The sequence below is a fragment of the Emydura macquarii genome, unplaced genomic scaffold (assembly GCF_026122565.2).
Source record: "Emydura macquarii macquarii isolate MOO-44397 ecotype Brisbane River unplaced genomic scaffold, CSIRO-AGI_Emac_v2 contig_1300, whole genome shotgun sequence".
Classification (NCBI taxonomy): Eukaryota; Metazoa; Chordata; order Testudines; family Chelidae; genus Emydura; species Emydura macquarii.
Genome location: NW_027131437.1, coordinates 2,104,479 through 2,122,384, shown reverse-complemented (window position 1 = coordinate 2,122,384; position 17,906 = coordinate 2,104,479). Strand labels below are relative to the sequence as shown.

Here is a 17,906-nt window from a genome sequence, read left to right as displayed (position 1 = left end):
CAGTAACTTCTGCATTGAGCCCATAACTTCTAGTTGAGCTGTAATATATCTATTAGAAAGATGCCCAGTCATTGCAGAGTGGAGATGAGATGAGAGGAGATCCTTCTAATGTGTCATTGTTATTGCCTGAATTTGTAAGGCACTGCACTCAACTTGATGGCATTTCTCTGCCTATAATTTATTAATTTTCAAATGCTGAATCTCATAGAATCATAAAATCATAGAATATTAGAGTTGAAAGGGACCTCAGGAGGTCATCTAGTCCAACCCCCTGCTCAAAGCAGGACTAACCTCAGCTATATCATCCCAGCCAGGGCTTTGTCAAGCCTCAGCTTAAAAACCTCTAAGGATGGAGATTCCACCACCTCCCTCGGTAACCTGTTCCAGTGCTTCACCACCCTCCTAGTGAAAAACTTTTTCCTAATGTCCAATCTAGACCTCCCCAACTGCAACTTGAGACTGTTGCTCCTTGTTCTGTCATCTGCCACCACCGAGAACAGCCTAGCCCCATCCTCCCTGCAACCCCCTTTCAGGTAGTTAAAGGCTGCTATCAAACCCCCCCCGTTCTTCTCTTTTGCAGACTAAACAAGCCCAGTTTCCTTAGCCTCTCCTCATAAGTCCTGTGTTCCAGCCCCCTAATCATTTTTGTTGCCCTCCGTTGGACTCTCTCCAACGTGTCTACATCCTTTTTGTAGTGGGGGGCCCAAAACTGGACACAATACTCTAAATGCGGCCTTACCAATGCCGAATAGAGGGGAATAATCACTTCCCTCAATCTGCTGGCAATGCTCCTACTAATGCAGCCCAATATGCTATTAGCCTTCTTGACAACCAGGGCACAGTGATCAATTCCAAAATTTCAGGGAATTTCAGGGAATGTTCTAGGCATCGATGGGGAGAACTCTATTAATTTGGGGTTTAAAATCCCAAATTGGAGCTGTTCAAAGAAAAGGTTGCCAGAATTTAACAGGGCCAAAGCAATTGCCTCATTCTTGAAAACAGCTGAACCATGTTGGCTGAAATTAAAACAATCAGCCTATGGCAGACACCCAACATGAAAAATTTCAGCTCAAACCATTTAAGTTTGGCAAATTATAAGCAACTGAAAACAGGGTCCTTATAATGGAAGTATCAGGCAGTCTTACCAATAGGAAGTGTTACCAGCCCTGACTGTAATTATATGTGTGTATTTCTTTTTCTGCAGGGGTGATAAGAAGGTGATCTGCAACAAGTTCATTCAGACGGTAAGTCCCAGCCTCGCTTTCATCTCCCTGATGCTGCAGTTTAAGGGCAAGGACTACTATAGTTCTTTCCTCGGGCTCTCTGGGGTGCAATGAGCCAGATTGTCAAAGGTATTTCGGGGTGTAAAGATGCAGATAGGTGCCCAGAGGGATTTCCAAAACCACCTTAGACACCTGACTGCATCTATAGGCACCTAAATATCTTTTGAAAATCTAGCCCTGTGTGTTTAAGGTCCCAGTTCTGTATGTTTCACTCTCTTACTTTGAGCTTTCATAGATTCATAGATTTTAAGGCCTGAAGAGACGATTGTGATCCTCTAGTCTGACCTCCTGGATAACACAGGCCATAGGACTCCTCTGAATTAATTCCTGTTTGAACTAGAGCTTATTGTTGAGAAAAATATCCAGTCTGGATTTAATTACCAGTGATGGACGACCCACCACAGCTCTTGATAAACTGATCCTGTGATTAATTATTCTCTCTGTAAAAAATTGCCAATTATTTCTAGTCGAAATTTGTCTAACTTCAGTTTCCAGCCATTGGACCGTGTTACACTTTTGCCTGCTAGACTGCAGAGCCTTCTATTATTGGCCAAGTTTGAGAGTCCCTACCCTCAACTTGGTGGCATTTCTCTATTTTGGATGTAATACGGCAAATTCTGAACGACATGTCTGATCGGTTCCAAAATTAAAGGGAATGTTTTACACATCAGTGAACATTTTGAGACCTATCAATTAGCCCGTTCTTAATTCATTTAATGTATGCTATGCTGAATTTGTATTGTCCTAGTTTCTTAATACATAGAGTGGTACCAAGTCACATGTTTCACAGAAGTCCCAACTATTTTACATCAATAGTTACTGTTATCAACTAAATTCGTAATCTCATCAAAAATTATATCAAGTTGATATGATAAGATCTATTTTACATAAACCTATTGCTAGACTGGTGTCTCCTACTCTGTGGGAGCTGACTCTGGCTCACATACACTAACTTCATTATCATTATGTAGTATCAAGAGAGAGCCCAATTGATATCAGGCTCCAATGTGCTAGGTACTGCACATACACATAGTGAAAGACTGTCTCTAGCATGAGGTGTGTACACTTTAAATAACCCCTCTCTTTGTAAGTCTGTGACATTCCCCCTCTGCAATCTGGACTGGTGTATAGCTATGTCACCCCAATTCCTCACTCCTGGGCCCTGGCTTACCCCGCTTTGCTGTGTGAACCATCCACTCCTGGGTCAGCCCATGCCCTGCCTCCTGTGAGTAATCGGTCCCTCACCTAGTGAAGGAGTGTTTCTGGCCAGCCACTCATGGGATAGACTCCCAGCAAACACCCCCAGTCCCAGATGCAATCCTGGGAACTGCCATTTTGCAGGGTTCACTGCTGTACATTGCACCTTGCAAACTCATTTACATTTGTCCATCAATTTATCAAAGAAATTGATATGTACCAGCTCTGTCACTCTAAGTGAGATCTCTGCACACACTCAATCCACATGCACTGCTTTAGATAAAACAAACAAGTTTATTGACTACAGCAAGATTTTAAATGAATATGAGACAGAGTAATATAAATCAAGAGATTAATAATGCGTCAAGGAGTTGGTCACAATTAACTAGAAAATAACTCGCATCCTAAACTAAGATTAATATTTCAGTAGATTCTCAGTCTGTGAAGATAGCTTAGCCTCAACTGGTAGCGATGCCTCTTGCAACCACTCCCCTCCCCCCACAGTCCCTTCTCCCCCTGGGTCTGTTTAGGCTAGTCCATTGTTCCTGTATGCATGCCTCTGCCAGGCGTTGACCCTCACTTTGCTTGGTATTTGTCTGGATCTATTCAAACTATGTGAGACACACCTTTGGGGATATTACACAGCAGAGTTTCATAGCTGTACATATGTGACAATGTAGGAAATATACTACCATAATAACAATAGTGTTCAAGTACATCATAAGCATTCCAAAAACACCTTACATGGCATATTTTGCATTAGACAATACACAGTTACACTATAAGGGTGGAACATGAATGAAACACAAATCACACCATAAAGGTGTATATGGTGTACAGCATGTCACAAAGCCCCAGCCCAACACTCCTTCTTTGAATAGCATACCTGAGCATGTTCCACCTCAGGATGTATGCATGCCTATGCACTACTGATAGGAGATTTTCGTCAGCAGTGTCTGTGGGTCTGGGCCTGTGCCCTAGATATCCTTGTATTCCGATACAGGGGTATATGAGCGGGCACGGACTGACTGCCACTTCAGTTTATTCTCAACCATCTGCGGCTTGAGACTGAATGTTGCAGTGTCTGTTAGCTAACCACACAGCTTGCTACCTCTTTCTCTTTATCTTTTTGTTGTTGTGACTTCCCGAAGAAAGAGAACCTATATGCTCACCATGCGGATAGAAGTAAGGAATCGTTTTCATCCTCTCTTCACAAGTACTATGGCGGAGAACGATTTGGAGGACCCATCGGAGGGAATGGATCAGAAGGAGACCTGTTTGATCAGAAGGCAAGGGATGCATTGTCCTAGGGACAGGGGTTCCACGACCACCATTCCCAAGAGGAAGAGAAGGGTGATGGTGGTCGGGGACTCCCTCCTAAGGGGGACGGAGTCATCAGTCTGCCATCCGGACCGGGAAACTAGAGAAGTGTGCTGCTTGCCTGGAGCCAGGATTAGGGATGTGACAGAGAGACTGCCAAAACTTATCAAGTCCTCAGACTGCTACCCCTTCCTACTTCTCCACGTGGGCACCAATGACACTGCCAAGAATGATCTTGAGCGGATCACTGCGGACTATGTGGCTCTGGGAAAAGAGATAAAGGAGTTTGAAGCGCAAATGGTGTTCTCATCCATCCTCCCTGTTCAGGGAAAAGGCCCAGGTAGGGACCATCGCATTGCGGAAGTAAATGCGTGGTTACACAGGTGGTGTCGAAGAGAGGGCTTTGGATTCTTCGATCATGGAATGTTGTTCCAGGAAGAAGGATTACTAGGAAGAGACGGGATTCACCTAACGAAGAGAGGGAAGAGTATCTTCGCAGACAGGCTGGCTAACCTAGTGAGGAGGGCTTTAAACTAGGTTCAACGGGGGATGGAGACCTAAGCCCGAAGGTAAGTAGGGAAGAGGGACACCACAAGGAAGCAGAAGGAGGAGGGTGCAGCAGAGGAGGCCTCTCGATTCATACTGTGAAAGTAGGCCAATTGGTTACTTATCTCAAGTGCCTGTACACAAATGCAAGAAGCCTGGGAAACAAGCAGGAGGAACTGGAAGTCCTGGCACAGTCAAGAAACTATGACATGATTGGAATAACTGAGACTTGGTGGAGTAACTCACATGACTGGAGCACTGCCATGGATGGGTATAAACTGTTCAGGAAGGACAGGCAGGGGCGAAAGGGGGGAGGAGTTGCACTGTATGTAAGAGAGCACTATGATTGCTCTGAGCTCCAGTATGAAACTGGAGATAAGCCAGTTGAGTGTCTCTGTGTTAAGCTTAGAAGCAAGAACAATAAGGGTAATGTCATGGTGGGTGTCTGTTATAGACCACCAGACCAGGAGGATGAGGTAGATAAGGCTTTCTTTACTCAACTAGGGAAAGTTTCCAGTTCACAGGACTTGATTCTCATGGGGGACTTCAATCACCCTGACATCTGCTGGAAGAGCAATACAGCAGAGCACAAACAATCCAGGAAGTTTTTGGATAGTGTCGCAGACAATTTCCTGGTGCAAGTGCTGGAGCAACCAACTAGGGGCCGTGCTTCTCTTGACCTGCTGCTCACAAACCGGGAAGGTTTGGTAGGGGAAGTAGAAGTGGGTGGCAACCTAGGCAGCAGTGACCATGAGATGGTCGAGTTCAGGATCCTGACAAAAGGAAGAGAGGAGAACAACAGGATACGGACCATGGACTTCAGAAAAGCAGACTTTGACTCCCTCAGGGAACTGCTGGGCAGGATTCCCTGGGAGGCTAATATGAGAGGGAAAGGAATCCAAGAGAGCTGGCTGTATTTTAAAGAAACCTTATTGAGGGCACAGGAGCAAACCATCCCGATGTGCAGAAAGAATAGCAAATATGATAGGCGTCCAGCTTGGCTTAACAAAGAAGTCTTTGGCGAACTTAAACACAAAAAAGAAGCTTACAAGAAGTGGAAGCTTGGTCAGATGACTAGGGAGGATTATATAAACACTGCTCGAACGTGCAGGAATGAAATCAGGAAGGCCAGAGCACAATTGGAGTTGCAGCTAGCAAGGGACGTGAAGGGGAACAAGAAGGGTTTCTACAGGTATGTTACCAACAAGAGGAAGATTAGGGAAAGTGTGGGCCCCTTAGAGAATGAGGGAGGCAACCTAGTGACAGAGGATGTGGAGAAAGCTGAGGTACTCAATGCGTTTTTTGCCTCTGTCTTCACAGACAAGATCAGCTCCTAGACTGCTTCACTGAGTGGCACAGAATGGGAAGGAGGTGAAAATCCCGCAGTGCTGAAGGAACAGGTCCAAGACTATTTAGAAGGATTGGACATACACAAGTCCATGGGGCCGGATGCAATGCACCCGAGGGTGCTGAGGGAGTTGGCTGAGGTGATTTCAGAGCCATTGGCTATTATCTTTGAAAGCTCGTGGCAACAGGGGGAGGTCCCTGAGGACTAGAAAAAAGCAAATATAGTGCCCATCTTCAAAAAAGGGAGGAAAGAGGATCCAGGGAACTACAGACCAGTCAGCCTCACTTCAATCCCTGGAAAAATCATGGAGCAGGTCATTAAGGAATCCATTTTAAGGCACTTGGAAGAGAGGAAGGTGATCAGGAACAGTCAACATGGATTCACCAAGGGAAAGTCATGCCTGACCAACCTGATTGCTTTCTATGATGAGGTGACTGGCTCTGTGGATGTAGGGAAGGCGGTGGATGTGATATACCTTGACTTTAGCAAAGCTTTTGATACTGTCTCTCACAGTATTCTTATCAGCAAGTTAAAGAAGTATGGGTTGGATGAATGGACTATAAAATGGATAGAGAACTGGCTAGAGCATAGGGTAGTGATCAATGAGTAGTGATCAATGGCTCCATGTCTAGCTGGCAACCGGTCACAAGCGGAGTGCCCCAGGGGTCGGTGCTGGGGCCGGTTTTGTTCAATGATCTGTTATTAATGATCTGGAGGATGGGGTAGATTACACCCTCAGCAAGTTTGCGGATGACAGTAAGCTGGGGGGAGTGATAGATACCCTGCAAGGTAGGGATAGGATACAGAGTGACCTAAACAAACTGGAGGATTGGGCCAAAAGAAATCTAATGAAGTTCAACAGAGAAAAGTGCAGAGTCCTCCACTTAGGAAGGAAGAATCCCATGCACAGCTATAGACTGGGGACCGACGAGCTGGGCAGCAGCTCTGCAGAAAAGGACGTGGGGGTAACAGTGGATAAGAAGCTGGATATGAGTCAGCAGTGTGCCTGCCCTGGTTGTCAAGAAGGCTAATGACATATTGGGCTGCATTAGGAGGGGCATTGCCAGCAGGTCACGGGAAGTGATTATTCCCCTCTATTCGGCATTGGTGAGGCCGCATTTAGAATATTGTGTCCAGTTTTGGGTCCCCCACTACAAAAAGGATGTGGACAAGTTGGAGAGAGTCCAGCGGAGGGCAACAAAAATGATTAGGGGGCTGGAGCACAGGACTTATGAGGAGAGGCTGAGGAAACTGAGCTTGTTTAGTCTGCAAAAGAGAAGAATGAGGGGGGATTTGATAGCGGCCTTTAACTACCTGAAAGGGGGTTCCAGGGAGGATGGGGCTAGGCTGTTCTCGGTGGTGGCAGATGACCGAACAAGGAGCAACGGTCTCAAGTTGCAGGGCGGGAGGTCTAGGTTGGACATTAGGAAAAAGTTTTTCACTAGGAGGGTGGTGAAGCACTGGAATGGGTTACCTAGGGAGGTGGTGGAATCTCCATCCTTAGAGGTTTTTAAGGTGCGGTTTGACAAAGCCCTGGCTGGGATGATATAGCTGAGGTTAGTCCTGCTTTGAGCAGGGGGTTGGACTAGATGACCTCCTGAGGTCCCTTCCAACTCTAATATTCTATGATTTTATGATCTTTGTCTGAACATTCTGTTCTTTACTATAGTTTCAACCAATTTGCCTGGTACTGAAGTTAGGCTTACTGTCCTGTAATTGCCAAGGTTGCTTCTGGAGCTTTTAAAAAAATCTGCTTCATATTAGCTATCCTCCAGTCATCTGGTACAGAGGCTTATTTAAGTGATAGGTTACATACCACAGTTAGTAGTTCTGCAGTTTCATATTTAAGGTCCTTGAGAACTCTTGAATGAATACCATCTGGTCCTGCTAATTTATTTCTGTTTAATTTATCAATTGTTCTAAAACCTCCTCTGTTGACACCTCAATTTGGAACTGTTCCTCAGATTTGTCACGTAAAAAGATCGTCTCAGTTGTGGGAATCTCCCTCACATCCTCTTCAGTGAAGACCGATGCAGAGATTTCATGTAGCTTCTCCACAACTGCTTTGTCTTATGAGACATCCAGGCCAAAAGGCAGCAGAAGGGTGATCCTATTTGGTTCTGGTGCCCACCCACTGCTAAAGGCCCTTCCCCCAGCTGAAGGGGAGGAGTGAAGCAGGAGGGTGATTTTTTTTTTTTAATTTTTTTTTTAAATAAGCAGCAGGTTTAATACAAACAAGGGGAAGTACTTTTTTCACACAACACACAATTAAACTGTGAAACTCATTGCCATGGGATGTTCTGATGGCCAAAGTATAACTGGGTTCAACGAAGAACTAGATAAGGATAGGTCCATCAATGGCTATTAGGCAAAATGGTCAGGGAAACAACCACATGCCCAAGGCAACCCTGAGCCTCTGACTGCCAGGAAGGGAAGGTGGGTGGATCACTCCAAATGCCTTGTTCTGTACACTCCCCCTGAAGCCCTGATATGGGTCACCGTCGGAGACAGGATATAGGCTAGATGGACCCTGGTCTGACACTGCGTGGCAGCCTCTGCTCTCAAGTTTCACACAAATGGCAGGGGTGGGGATGGAACGCAGAATCTCTGGTGCAGTTTCTGGAGCTTCTAGCCTGGCAGGAGGGACAGAATGAACAAAGCATGCAGGCCTGGCAGATACTCTATGCACAAGGACACAATCCAGCCACCCACAAGAAAGCTAGGAGATATATAAGCCCCAGCATGGTCAGAGCCTTGTTCCCTGTGGATTAAACAGGGTTACTACAGGTCAGTTAGGTGCACCTGAGACCAATTAAGGCCCAGACAGAGAGGTGATAAAAACCCCTGCTACAGCCAGACAGAGAGGGGAGGAAGAAGAGCTGGTTGGGAGTGTTGGAGGAGTGCGGTGGCTGATGGCAGGATCAAAGAACCAGGTGAAGGGGGACTCTGGGAGGGAGGCTTCCTTGCGAAACCCCTGGCTCCTAAAGTACAGAGGCCTGAGAGAAAAGGCCCAAGAAGAGAGGGGGTGGGGAACCCCAGAAGTTGAAAGGGCAAAGAGGGAAGGTAGTCCAGGGGAAAATGGCAGCCGGAACCACTGTCAACAGCGCATAGCTGCTATTATTAGGGCTGCTGGGCTAGTACCTGGAGTAGATAGCAGGACCAGGTCCCTTCCCCACTGGGCAGTACTGGGGTGGCCAATGCCCAGAAATAAGGGCAACGGATGGCATCCTGACCATCCATGAGGAGAAAAAGCGTGGGACCCATGGTAACAGAGCTGGCAAGACTGTTGCCACAGTCTTCCTTGAGTGCTCCTTTAACACTTCAATCATCCAGTAGCCCACTGTTGTTTAGCAGGATTCCTGCTTCTGATGCACTTAAAAACTTTTTTGCTATTAGTTTTTGGAATTCTTCAGAATTCCATGTTAATCAGGAGATTAACCAGTGCTTTATCCCAACCCTCACTCTACAAGAGAAGAAACAAGCTGGACATAAAAAGAGAGCTTGCCTTTTACCTCAGTAAGACTAGGCTCTTTAGGGGTGCCCATGGCTTGTTATCTCAGGGTATGTCTAGACTGATGGCGGCAAAGTCGCCGCCGCCAGATCAATCTTTCTGTATCGATTGAGCAGTCAGTGTAGACCTGCTCAATCGATCAGGTAGTCAACTGAGTAAAACCACCCCCTCAAGTAGAGTAGTGCTGCGTCGACGGGAACACAGTTCCCATCGGCGCAGTGCAGTGAAGACACCGCGCAGAAGGGAAGCACAGCAGTCAATGGGAGTTACGCAAGCTACTCTGTGTAGCTTGCGTAACTCCCGTTGACTGCCGCCAAATCGTGAGGTCAGTGTAGACCAGGGCTCAGTTGCAGCGTGATTGAAAGGATGTCTGATTTCCACCCAAAACTGTCCAAATGGATTGCAAGATACATCTTAACCAGTTATGAAGCCTTGGGATTTTGCCCCCTTCCGATGGTGATTACTCATTCCACAAGGGCTATGTCTACTTCTTCAGCCCTACAGAAAAACATACCTATCAGACATCTACAGGGCAGCCACCTGGCCTTTGATGCACCTGTTTTCCCAGCATTACACTCTTGCGCCTGCTTCCAGAGCTGACACAGCTTTCAGTGATACCATTCTGTGGTCCATTCAGAACCTGCATCCTCAGCACCCTCCTCCATAACTGAGGTACTGCTCAGGAATCTCCTGATGTGGAGCACCCGTAGGGACACTGCTCAAAGAAGGAGGTTACTTATCTCTGAAGTTCTTTGAGGTGTGTGTCCCTGAGGGTGCTTTGCCACCCTCACTCCTTCCCTCTTGCCTAAGAGTCTTTTCACTGGCTTTTCATGATTGAGAAGGAATGGAATGGCGGCAGGTCCACCCCTTCCCTTCTCCATATTCCCTTGCACTGGAGCACAAGGGTATCTAGGACGCAGGCGTGGACTGGCAAACACTGCTGATGAAAATCTCTGATCAAGAGCACACATGCGCATCCTGAAGTGGGTTACCCATGGGGGGACATCTTGAAGAATGCCAGTTACTGTACAAAGGAAGTAACCCTTCCTTTCTAGCTAATGGGTCCAATCCAGCCTCCTCTGTGGGGATTCTCATCTCATCCCACTCAGGCTTCTGGATGCTGTCCCATTAATAGCTGCTCCGGGCTCCCATGTGCCGGTCACTCTGTGTCTTGTTTGAGTGGTCTGGTGCTGCTTTGAGGCAGGAAGTGGTCTAGCTTGGCTGAGAACTCTAACCTTTTTATGCCTTTCCTTGACAGAGCGCAGTGACCAGTTTGCTATGGCCAGCAGAGAACATCATTGTCTTTGGACTCGCCGAGGGGAAGGTAGAGAAGCCTAACGCTGTGCCTGACTTAGGGGCCCTAGACACTGCTCAGCAGTGAAGGGACTACACTGGTGATTTGCTCTCCTGCACCAATTTCCTGTGAGTCTCCCGGGAGACCATGGTGGTGGTGTGGGGTGAGAGTGAGTTATTCCACCCCTCCCCAATAACCCGCCAGAGACCACTGAGGGTCATGTGATTTCTCACCTTGGTGGTTGAGCTGAAGGGGCCAGCCCAGAACAGATGAGAGCCTCTCCCTTGTGCTCCACTCTGTTTAAGAGCCATCTTGTGCTGCACCAAGAGTGAAGCTCTGTTTTTGACCTGAGGACAGAGACTGCACTGACCAGCGTCCTCCTCTCCCTCAGGTTCGTTTGGCAAACACAAAGACCAACAAGTCCTCCACCATTTACGGGACAGATTCTTTTGTGGTCTCATTAGCCTCCAAGTGAGTATACTGCTGCCACCGGCTCCCTCTGCTCCAGCGGCTGGCCCTGAGGAGGCCTGCTTAGTGCTGATGGGGCTGCTTCAGCGGCTCTGCTGTAAGGGTAAATAAGCCCAGAGCCCCACTCCCTTGGGGTTCCCTGGCTTCTGTGTGTTTTACCAATATAATAATATTGTAACATTGCATTATCAGGATGTGCCACCCTGTTGCTATATACTTCCCTCCCCATGTCTGTCAGCTTTGTCTTTACAGAGACTTTGAGCTCTTTGGGGCAGGATCCAGACCTTGGTTCGTGTGTGCCATCTGGCACATTGTGGGCACTATCAAGAAATAACTAAAGGGAAACAGTGGGCTACCTTTGGTTCCTCATGAGAATCAGATCAGCTGGGGATGGGAGGGGAAACTGGGACTGTGGGTGCTGCTGTGACTCTGTGATGACCTGTTCTGGTGTCTCTTGACAGCGTGTCGGGGAAGGGGATCCTGTCTGGCCATGCAGATGGAACCATTGTGCGCTACTTCTTTGATGACGAAGGCTCAGGTGAATCACAGGTACTGAATGGCCCTTTGGAAATGGCTCCCTCTTGCACACACCCTTCCTCCTCAGTCATATCAGGTCTGCAGATTAACTGGGTCCTGTGGAAGGGTGGGCAGGTCAGACTGTTCTCATCACTGCATGGCTAATGGGACACTGGTTAAACCATAGAAAGGTGTCTTGATGTTTTGTATCAGTTTCAGAGTTTGTGCGGGTAGGGGAAATTACCCCAGTGTCTGTCAGACCCAAGGCTATACACGTCTCTGGGGCTCTGGGAACATCGTGGTGCCCAGGAGAGCAGCACTCAAGTTCTGAGGGCCCTGGTATATGTGTGTTGCTTTCTTCCCACTGCCCCATGTTGTGTTCTTCTTTGTTCTCCCAACAGATTTTAACAGGAGATTTTCATTTTTAATGATCATCTTGGGTTTCCACCTAAGAAGGCTTGAGACCAAACAGTCATAAGCCAAGCATTTCAAACTCTCCATAGTGGACAGGAAGGTGGGAGAGTACTCCTTATTCCAACTATCACTAAAAGCAGCATTTTAATTGGATTAACATCTGCAGGAAGAGTGAGTGAACAGCTTTAGAGGCTGATCCTCTTTCACCATATGCTACAGGAGCAAAGTCATCTTGTGTCCTCATCCCAAATTCTTTCTGGATGTGGTGTCTGAGTGCCACCTAATCCAGACAAATAATCTTCTAGTGGTGATCATTCTGATCACGGAAAGCTGGACCCCATGGCCTAGACCAGGGTAAAAGAATGCTGTTTCCACTCAGCACTACCCTCTCTAGCTGGAGGTTATGTGTATGTTACCCAGGGTGACAGAACCTGATGGTCTTAGAGATCACAGCTTCAGACTGGGGACCGACGAAGTAGGCAGCAGTTCTGCAGAAAAGGACCTGGGGGTTACAATGGATAAGAAGCTGGATATGAGCCAGCAGTGTGCCCTGGTTGCCAAGAAGGCTAATAGCATATTTGGCTGCATTAGTAGGAGCATTGCCAGCAGATCGCGGGAAGTGATTATTCCCCTCTATTCGGCATTGGTGAGGAGTATGTGGATAAGTTGGAGAGAGTCCAGCGCAGGGCAACAAAAATGATTAGGGGGCTGGAGCACAAGATGTATGAGGAGAGGCTGAGGGAACTAGGCTTATTGAGTCTGCAGAAGAGAAGAATGAGGGGGGATTTAATAGCAGCCTTTAACTACCTGAAAGGGGGTTGCAGGGAGGATGGAGCTTGGCTGTTCTCAGTGGTGGCAGAAGACAGAACAAGGAGCAATGGTCTCAAGTTGCAGTGGGGGAGGTCTAGGTTGGATATTAGGAAAAAGTTTTTTCCCTAGGAGGGTGGTGAAGCACTGGAATGGGTTACCTAGGGAGGTGGTGGAATCTCCATTTTTAGAGGTTTTTAATCTGTGGCTTGACAAAACCCTCGCTGGGATTATTTAACTGAGTTAGTCCTGCTTTGAGCAGGGGGTTGGACTAGATGACCTCCTGAGGTCCCTTCCAACTCTATGATTTTATGATCACTCTGCCAGGGCTAATGTGTACTAAGTCCACGGCTTGTTGTGCTGACGGTAATGTCTCATTGTTTCCTGTTGGTCTGTGTGTATCTAGTGTAAGACAGCAGGACTAGGGGGCAGCCAGATATATAAGCTCTAGAATGATCAGGGCCTTGTTCCCTGTGAACTGAGAGGAAGATAATTAGAGCACCTGGAGCCAAATAAGGTCCTGCCAGGGACCTGATAAAAACCCCTGCTTCAGACAGGCAGTGTTTGAGAGGAAGGAGAGCTGGCTGGAGTATTGGAGGAGTGTGGTGGCTGACAGCGAGACCAAAAAGAACCGGGTGAAGGGGACCGCTGGGAGGGAGGCTTCCCTGCCAAACCCCAGAAGCACAAAGGTAAAGAGGCCTGAGGAAAAAGGATCCTGCCAGAAGGGGAGGAATGGGACCAAGAGACTCCCCCAGGCAGGAGGATTAGAAGAGGCCCTGCCCAAGAAGAGAATGAGTGGGGAACCCCAGAAGCTGAAAGGACAGAAGGGGAAAGTAACCCAGGGAAAATAGCAGCAGGAAGCACTGGCGGCAGACAGTGCATAGTTGCTATTATTAGGGCCCCTGGGCCGGGACCCGGAGAAGTGGGTGGGCCCAGGTGCCAACCCCCTCCCTTTTTGTCCCCACCCAGCACTACTGGGGTGGCTAATGCCCAGAAACGGGTGGCAGGTGGCACCCTCTTGGTCCACAAAGAAGAAAAGTGCAGGGCCCATGGTAGCAGAGCAGGCAATTTGCCGCATTAGTTATTGTCTCTTGGCTTACACTTAGATTGTCAGCTCTGGGGGCTGGGACTGCCTTTTTGTTCTGTTTGTACAGCGCAGTGGTGTCGTCGTCCATGACAAGGTCTCCTCACTGCTGTGGTAATACAAATAATAATACTAATTATAACAGTCCTGCCTCTGTAATGTTTCTGTCACATAAATCTGTAGAGCTGCTACCTGGAGTTCTGTTCACATATGTACTCAGTGCCGCTGTATCATGATATCTGGATCCTATATTTGCTTTGGGAGGGCAGATCTGCAATCTATGTTTGACTAGAATTTGCTGGACTCCCACAAGCGGGAATATACGGAGACCATGCTAGAGACCTGTTTGATTCCCCATGCATTGCCGCAGCATATTTGTGCTGCTCCCCTCCCCCGGCCATCCCCTTTTCCTTGGAGCGCTGCTCTCATGGAGCACTTGGCTTTAGCAAGAGGAACTGAGACAGCTGACCCTCTTACAGCCTCAGTTCTGAATGTCTGTTGCTATATGAGATTGATTGTGCAGCCCCAACAGGCAGTACATCCCAGGAGGCACATCCCATGAGTGTGCCTGTGCAGAGGCAACACTAACACAAGAACCAGGGAACATTGAATGAAAGTGAAAGGTGGAAATTCAGAATGGGGAAAGGGAGATACTTTTTCCCTTTAGATTGTGGAACTCATGAAGGAAGTTTTTGAGGCCAAGAACTTAACAAGATTCAAAAAGGGGTTGAATGTTTGTATGGCTAGCAAGAATATGCAGAGCTGTCATAATTAATGCTAACTGAATTCTGGCGGGGATGTTGAATCTGTTTCAGGGCTTAAGCTGATCTCTGACTATTAGGGGATGTCTACAGTGCAGCCAGGGGTGTAAGTTTTGTTTTGGGTAGATATATCCTTGCTCCCTTTGATGAAGCTAGCATGCTAATAATAGCAGTGTAGCCACGGCTGCAAGTGCAGAGGCTAGCTGCATGCGTACAATTCCGTCCAAACCCTTGGGTACACACTCGAGTGGCTAGCCCAGGCCACTGCTCGTGTAGCTGTGGCGACGCTGCAGTTTTTAGTGCGCTTGCTCGATCAAAGTTGATGCAGGTATGTCTGCCTGGGTTGAAAAGTATACTGCCAGCTGAGTGTAGATGTACCCAGAGAGACCTAGTGTGGGGGGACAGATTATCCCACATCTGCTACTGTGAGGTTCTTACACCTTTACTGGGCTAGATGAGGCATGGTCTGAGCCAATTTGGCAATTCCTGTGTTTCTAGAAAATCACAGTTGCCATGGTAAATAATGGTGGGTTTGGCGTCTGGATGTGCGATGCGTCTTCTCTTTCCCTCCCTGTGGAGAGCAGCAGGGATGAGAGATGGTTTTAGGGTGCTTGAACTCCTGTTACTATTGTGATTGGTAGTAGTAGTTCCTGGTCCCAGTAATTTAGAAGAGCAACCAGGCTATACCTTTGTGCCCCACCCTAGTGTCCAGCCCTGTCCCATATTATGCTGTAGCCATATAATCAGGATGTTTTTGCTGCAGTGATCAGCAATGAAATATTTGGCTGAGCAAAGTGAGGTCAACTTGACAACTCTTTTGTTTGTTTTTCTATCTGTCTTTTTGTAGAAGCTCTGAAGTGTGCAGCCCTCTAGTTACCAATGTCGACATTTAAATTGCCAAGAGCAGACTTCATAGTTAACGCACATTGAGGTGATGGGGCAGCTCATCCTTCCCAGAGCTGTGGTTTCAGGCTCTTTCTGTGCAGGCAGCCCAAGAAACCCCCTAGAAACACACTTTTTAGACATGCAGCTGATGGCTCATGGGCCTTTGTACCTGGTCTCCTGGCATTAGCTGGCTGCACTGGCTGCTGTTGCTCTTTTCGGGACTTTCTGTCTTTTGTATTGCAGGGTAAATTGGTAACACACCCCTGCCCTCCATATGCCCTCACCTGGGCTTCCAGCAGTGTCGTGGCTGCAGGCTGCGATAAGAAGATTGTAGCTTATGGGAAGGAAGGCCACATAATTCAGACTTTTGATTATAGCCGGGACCCCTTTGAGAAGGAATTCACCACAGCAGCCACTAGCCCCGGGGGCCAGTCAGTCGTCATTGGCAGCTACGACAGGTATGGCCGTTCCTTTAGAACAACCTTCCTCTCCTGTTGCTTACCGTTTTTCAAGATCACTGCTTCCTCATCTCTTCCCACAGGCTGAGAGTCCTGAACTGGAGCCCACGCAGGAGTGCGTGGGAGGAGGCCAAACCCAAAGAAATCGCACACCTTTACACTATCACAGCCTTAGCATGGAAGAGGGACGGCTCGCGGCTCTGTGCGGTTTGTACCATGAAATAATATCCTCAAGCCATCCCTGAGGTGTGCTGAAGTGACAGTCCTGCCTGTTGCATGACAGTCGTGCCTGCTGCTCCCTACAGTCAAGGAGATATAGCACTGGGAGGGCAAGCCAGAGACCAAGCGGGAGGGAGATGGGACCTAGAGGGACCTAGAAATATGAGGAGGATGGGTGGGCTGGAATCTAGAGTGGGAAAGAAGTTGCTGTAGTTTGATATGTGATAAGAGTAGTATGAGGCTGGGAAGTGGCGCCAGGGATAATGAGCTGGTTCAGTGGCAGCAGCAAAATCCTTTCCTCCAGGGAAAATAAAATACAGGGTTCAGCCTGGCCTTCCCAAAAGCAGCCTGCCTTTTGTCCCCATATAGCACCTGTAGGGGTAGGGAGGATCTGAGCTGGCATTAATCCCTTGTATTCCAGGGACCAGAGAATGTTCCCGTCTCTGTCTTAGGGATTCTGCTCAAAATTATCCCAGGCCTAGTCTACACTAGAGTTTTGTCGACCAAAGTCAGCTTTGGTTGACAAAAGAGAGGTGGTGTATACCCTACCCTGTTTTTTCAACAAAATAAAACCTCAATGAGAGGTGTTGGGCTTTTGTCATCTTGTCTCAGGGCAAGACAGCGTCAGTGTAGACACTGTATCCCCTTACATTTGCAGCAGGGCTATTGTTCTTGTCAATTTCAGCGCCCACTGGAGCAGTGAAATTGACAAGAAAGCTGAAGCTGGGGCTGCTGCAAGCCTGAGTGGCTGGTTCCCGCTCCCACCTGGGAGCAGGGCAAGAAGCCCAGGCTGCTGGTCTCTGCTCTTGGCTGGGAGCTGGAGCCAGAATTCTGGGTGCTTCTTTAATTACATGGTTGATCCCTGAAATTGACATGGCTGTCCCTTCCAGTGGGTGTAAGAAAACCTATGTGAGCATGACTTATTTTTTAAGTGTAGACAAGGCCTCAGGCTGAAAGCCCTTGGGCAAAAGACGTGCCCTACAAGACTGTTCATTGCTTCCCCTCTTGGTCTTGTCAAACAAACCTGATTTCATTCTTTGATAAGATTAGAAGTTTGGTTGATAAAGGTCACTAGGTTGATGTAATATACTGAGAATGTGGTAAGGTATTTGGTTTAGTACTGCATGACGTTCTGATGAAAAAAATTAGTACATGATAATGTATTAAGAACTGGCTGAGAGACCTCAAAAAGTAGTTGTCGATAGGGAATCATCATAGAATGGGGGTGTTTCTAGTGGGATTCCACAGGGATCATACTAGGCCTGACGCTGTTCTACATTTTCTTCAATGGTCTCAAAGTAAATTTTAAATCATTGCTGATAAAATTTGTGGATGACGCAAAAATTGGTGGAATGATAAATAACTGAGGACAGGGCAGTCATACAAAGCAATCTGGATAGCTGGTAAGTTGGGCTATTCAAACAAAATGTGTTTTTAATACAGCCAAATAGAAGGTCATACATCTAGTAAGAAGGAATTTAGGCCATCCTACAGAATAGGACTATATCCTGGAAAGTAATGACTCTGAAAGGGATCTAGGGAACATTTAACAATGGGAAATAAGGTGCAGAGTTTAGTATACAGAGACCTCAATGTGCTCAGCCCCTAGCACAGACAGTTCAACATGAGCTCCTAGTGTGACACTGTAGCGAAAGGAGCTAAAGTGATCCTTGGATATATAAGCAGGGCGTAGTGAGTTGGAGTCGTGTATGTGGCTCTGATGAGAGCAGCACTGGATTACTCATCAAGTTCTGATGTCCATTTTTTAAAAAGGATGTTGAAAAATTGGAGCGGG

General features: G+C 47.4%; 1 protein-coding gene across 1 annotated transcript in view; it reads left to right on the top strand.

Moving 5' to 3' along the window:
• The window catches only part of IFT172 (intraflagellar transport 172), a 122,517-nt gene that overhangs the window by 14,647 nt on the left and 89,964 nt on the right, over positions 1-17,906 (top strand). Inside the window, exons 4-9 of the mRNA XM_067550549.1 lie at positions 1,205-1,244; positions 10,464-10,529; positions 10,891-10,970; positions 11,429-11,516; positions 15,678-15,892; positions 15,976-16,099. Of these exons, the coding sequence (XP_067406650.1) occupies positions 1,205-1,244; positions 10,464-10,529; positions 10,891-10,970; positions 11,429-11,516; positions 15,678-15,892; positions 15,976-16,099 (613 nt within the window). The remainder of the gene's footprint in view (positions 1-1,204; positions 1,245-10,463; positions 10,530-10,890; positions 10,971-11,428; positions 11,517-15,677; positions 15,893-15,975; positions 16,100-17,906) is intronic.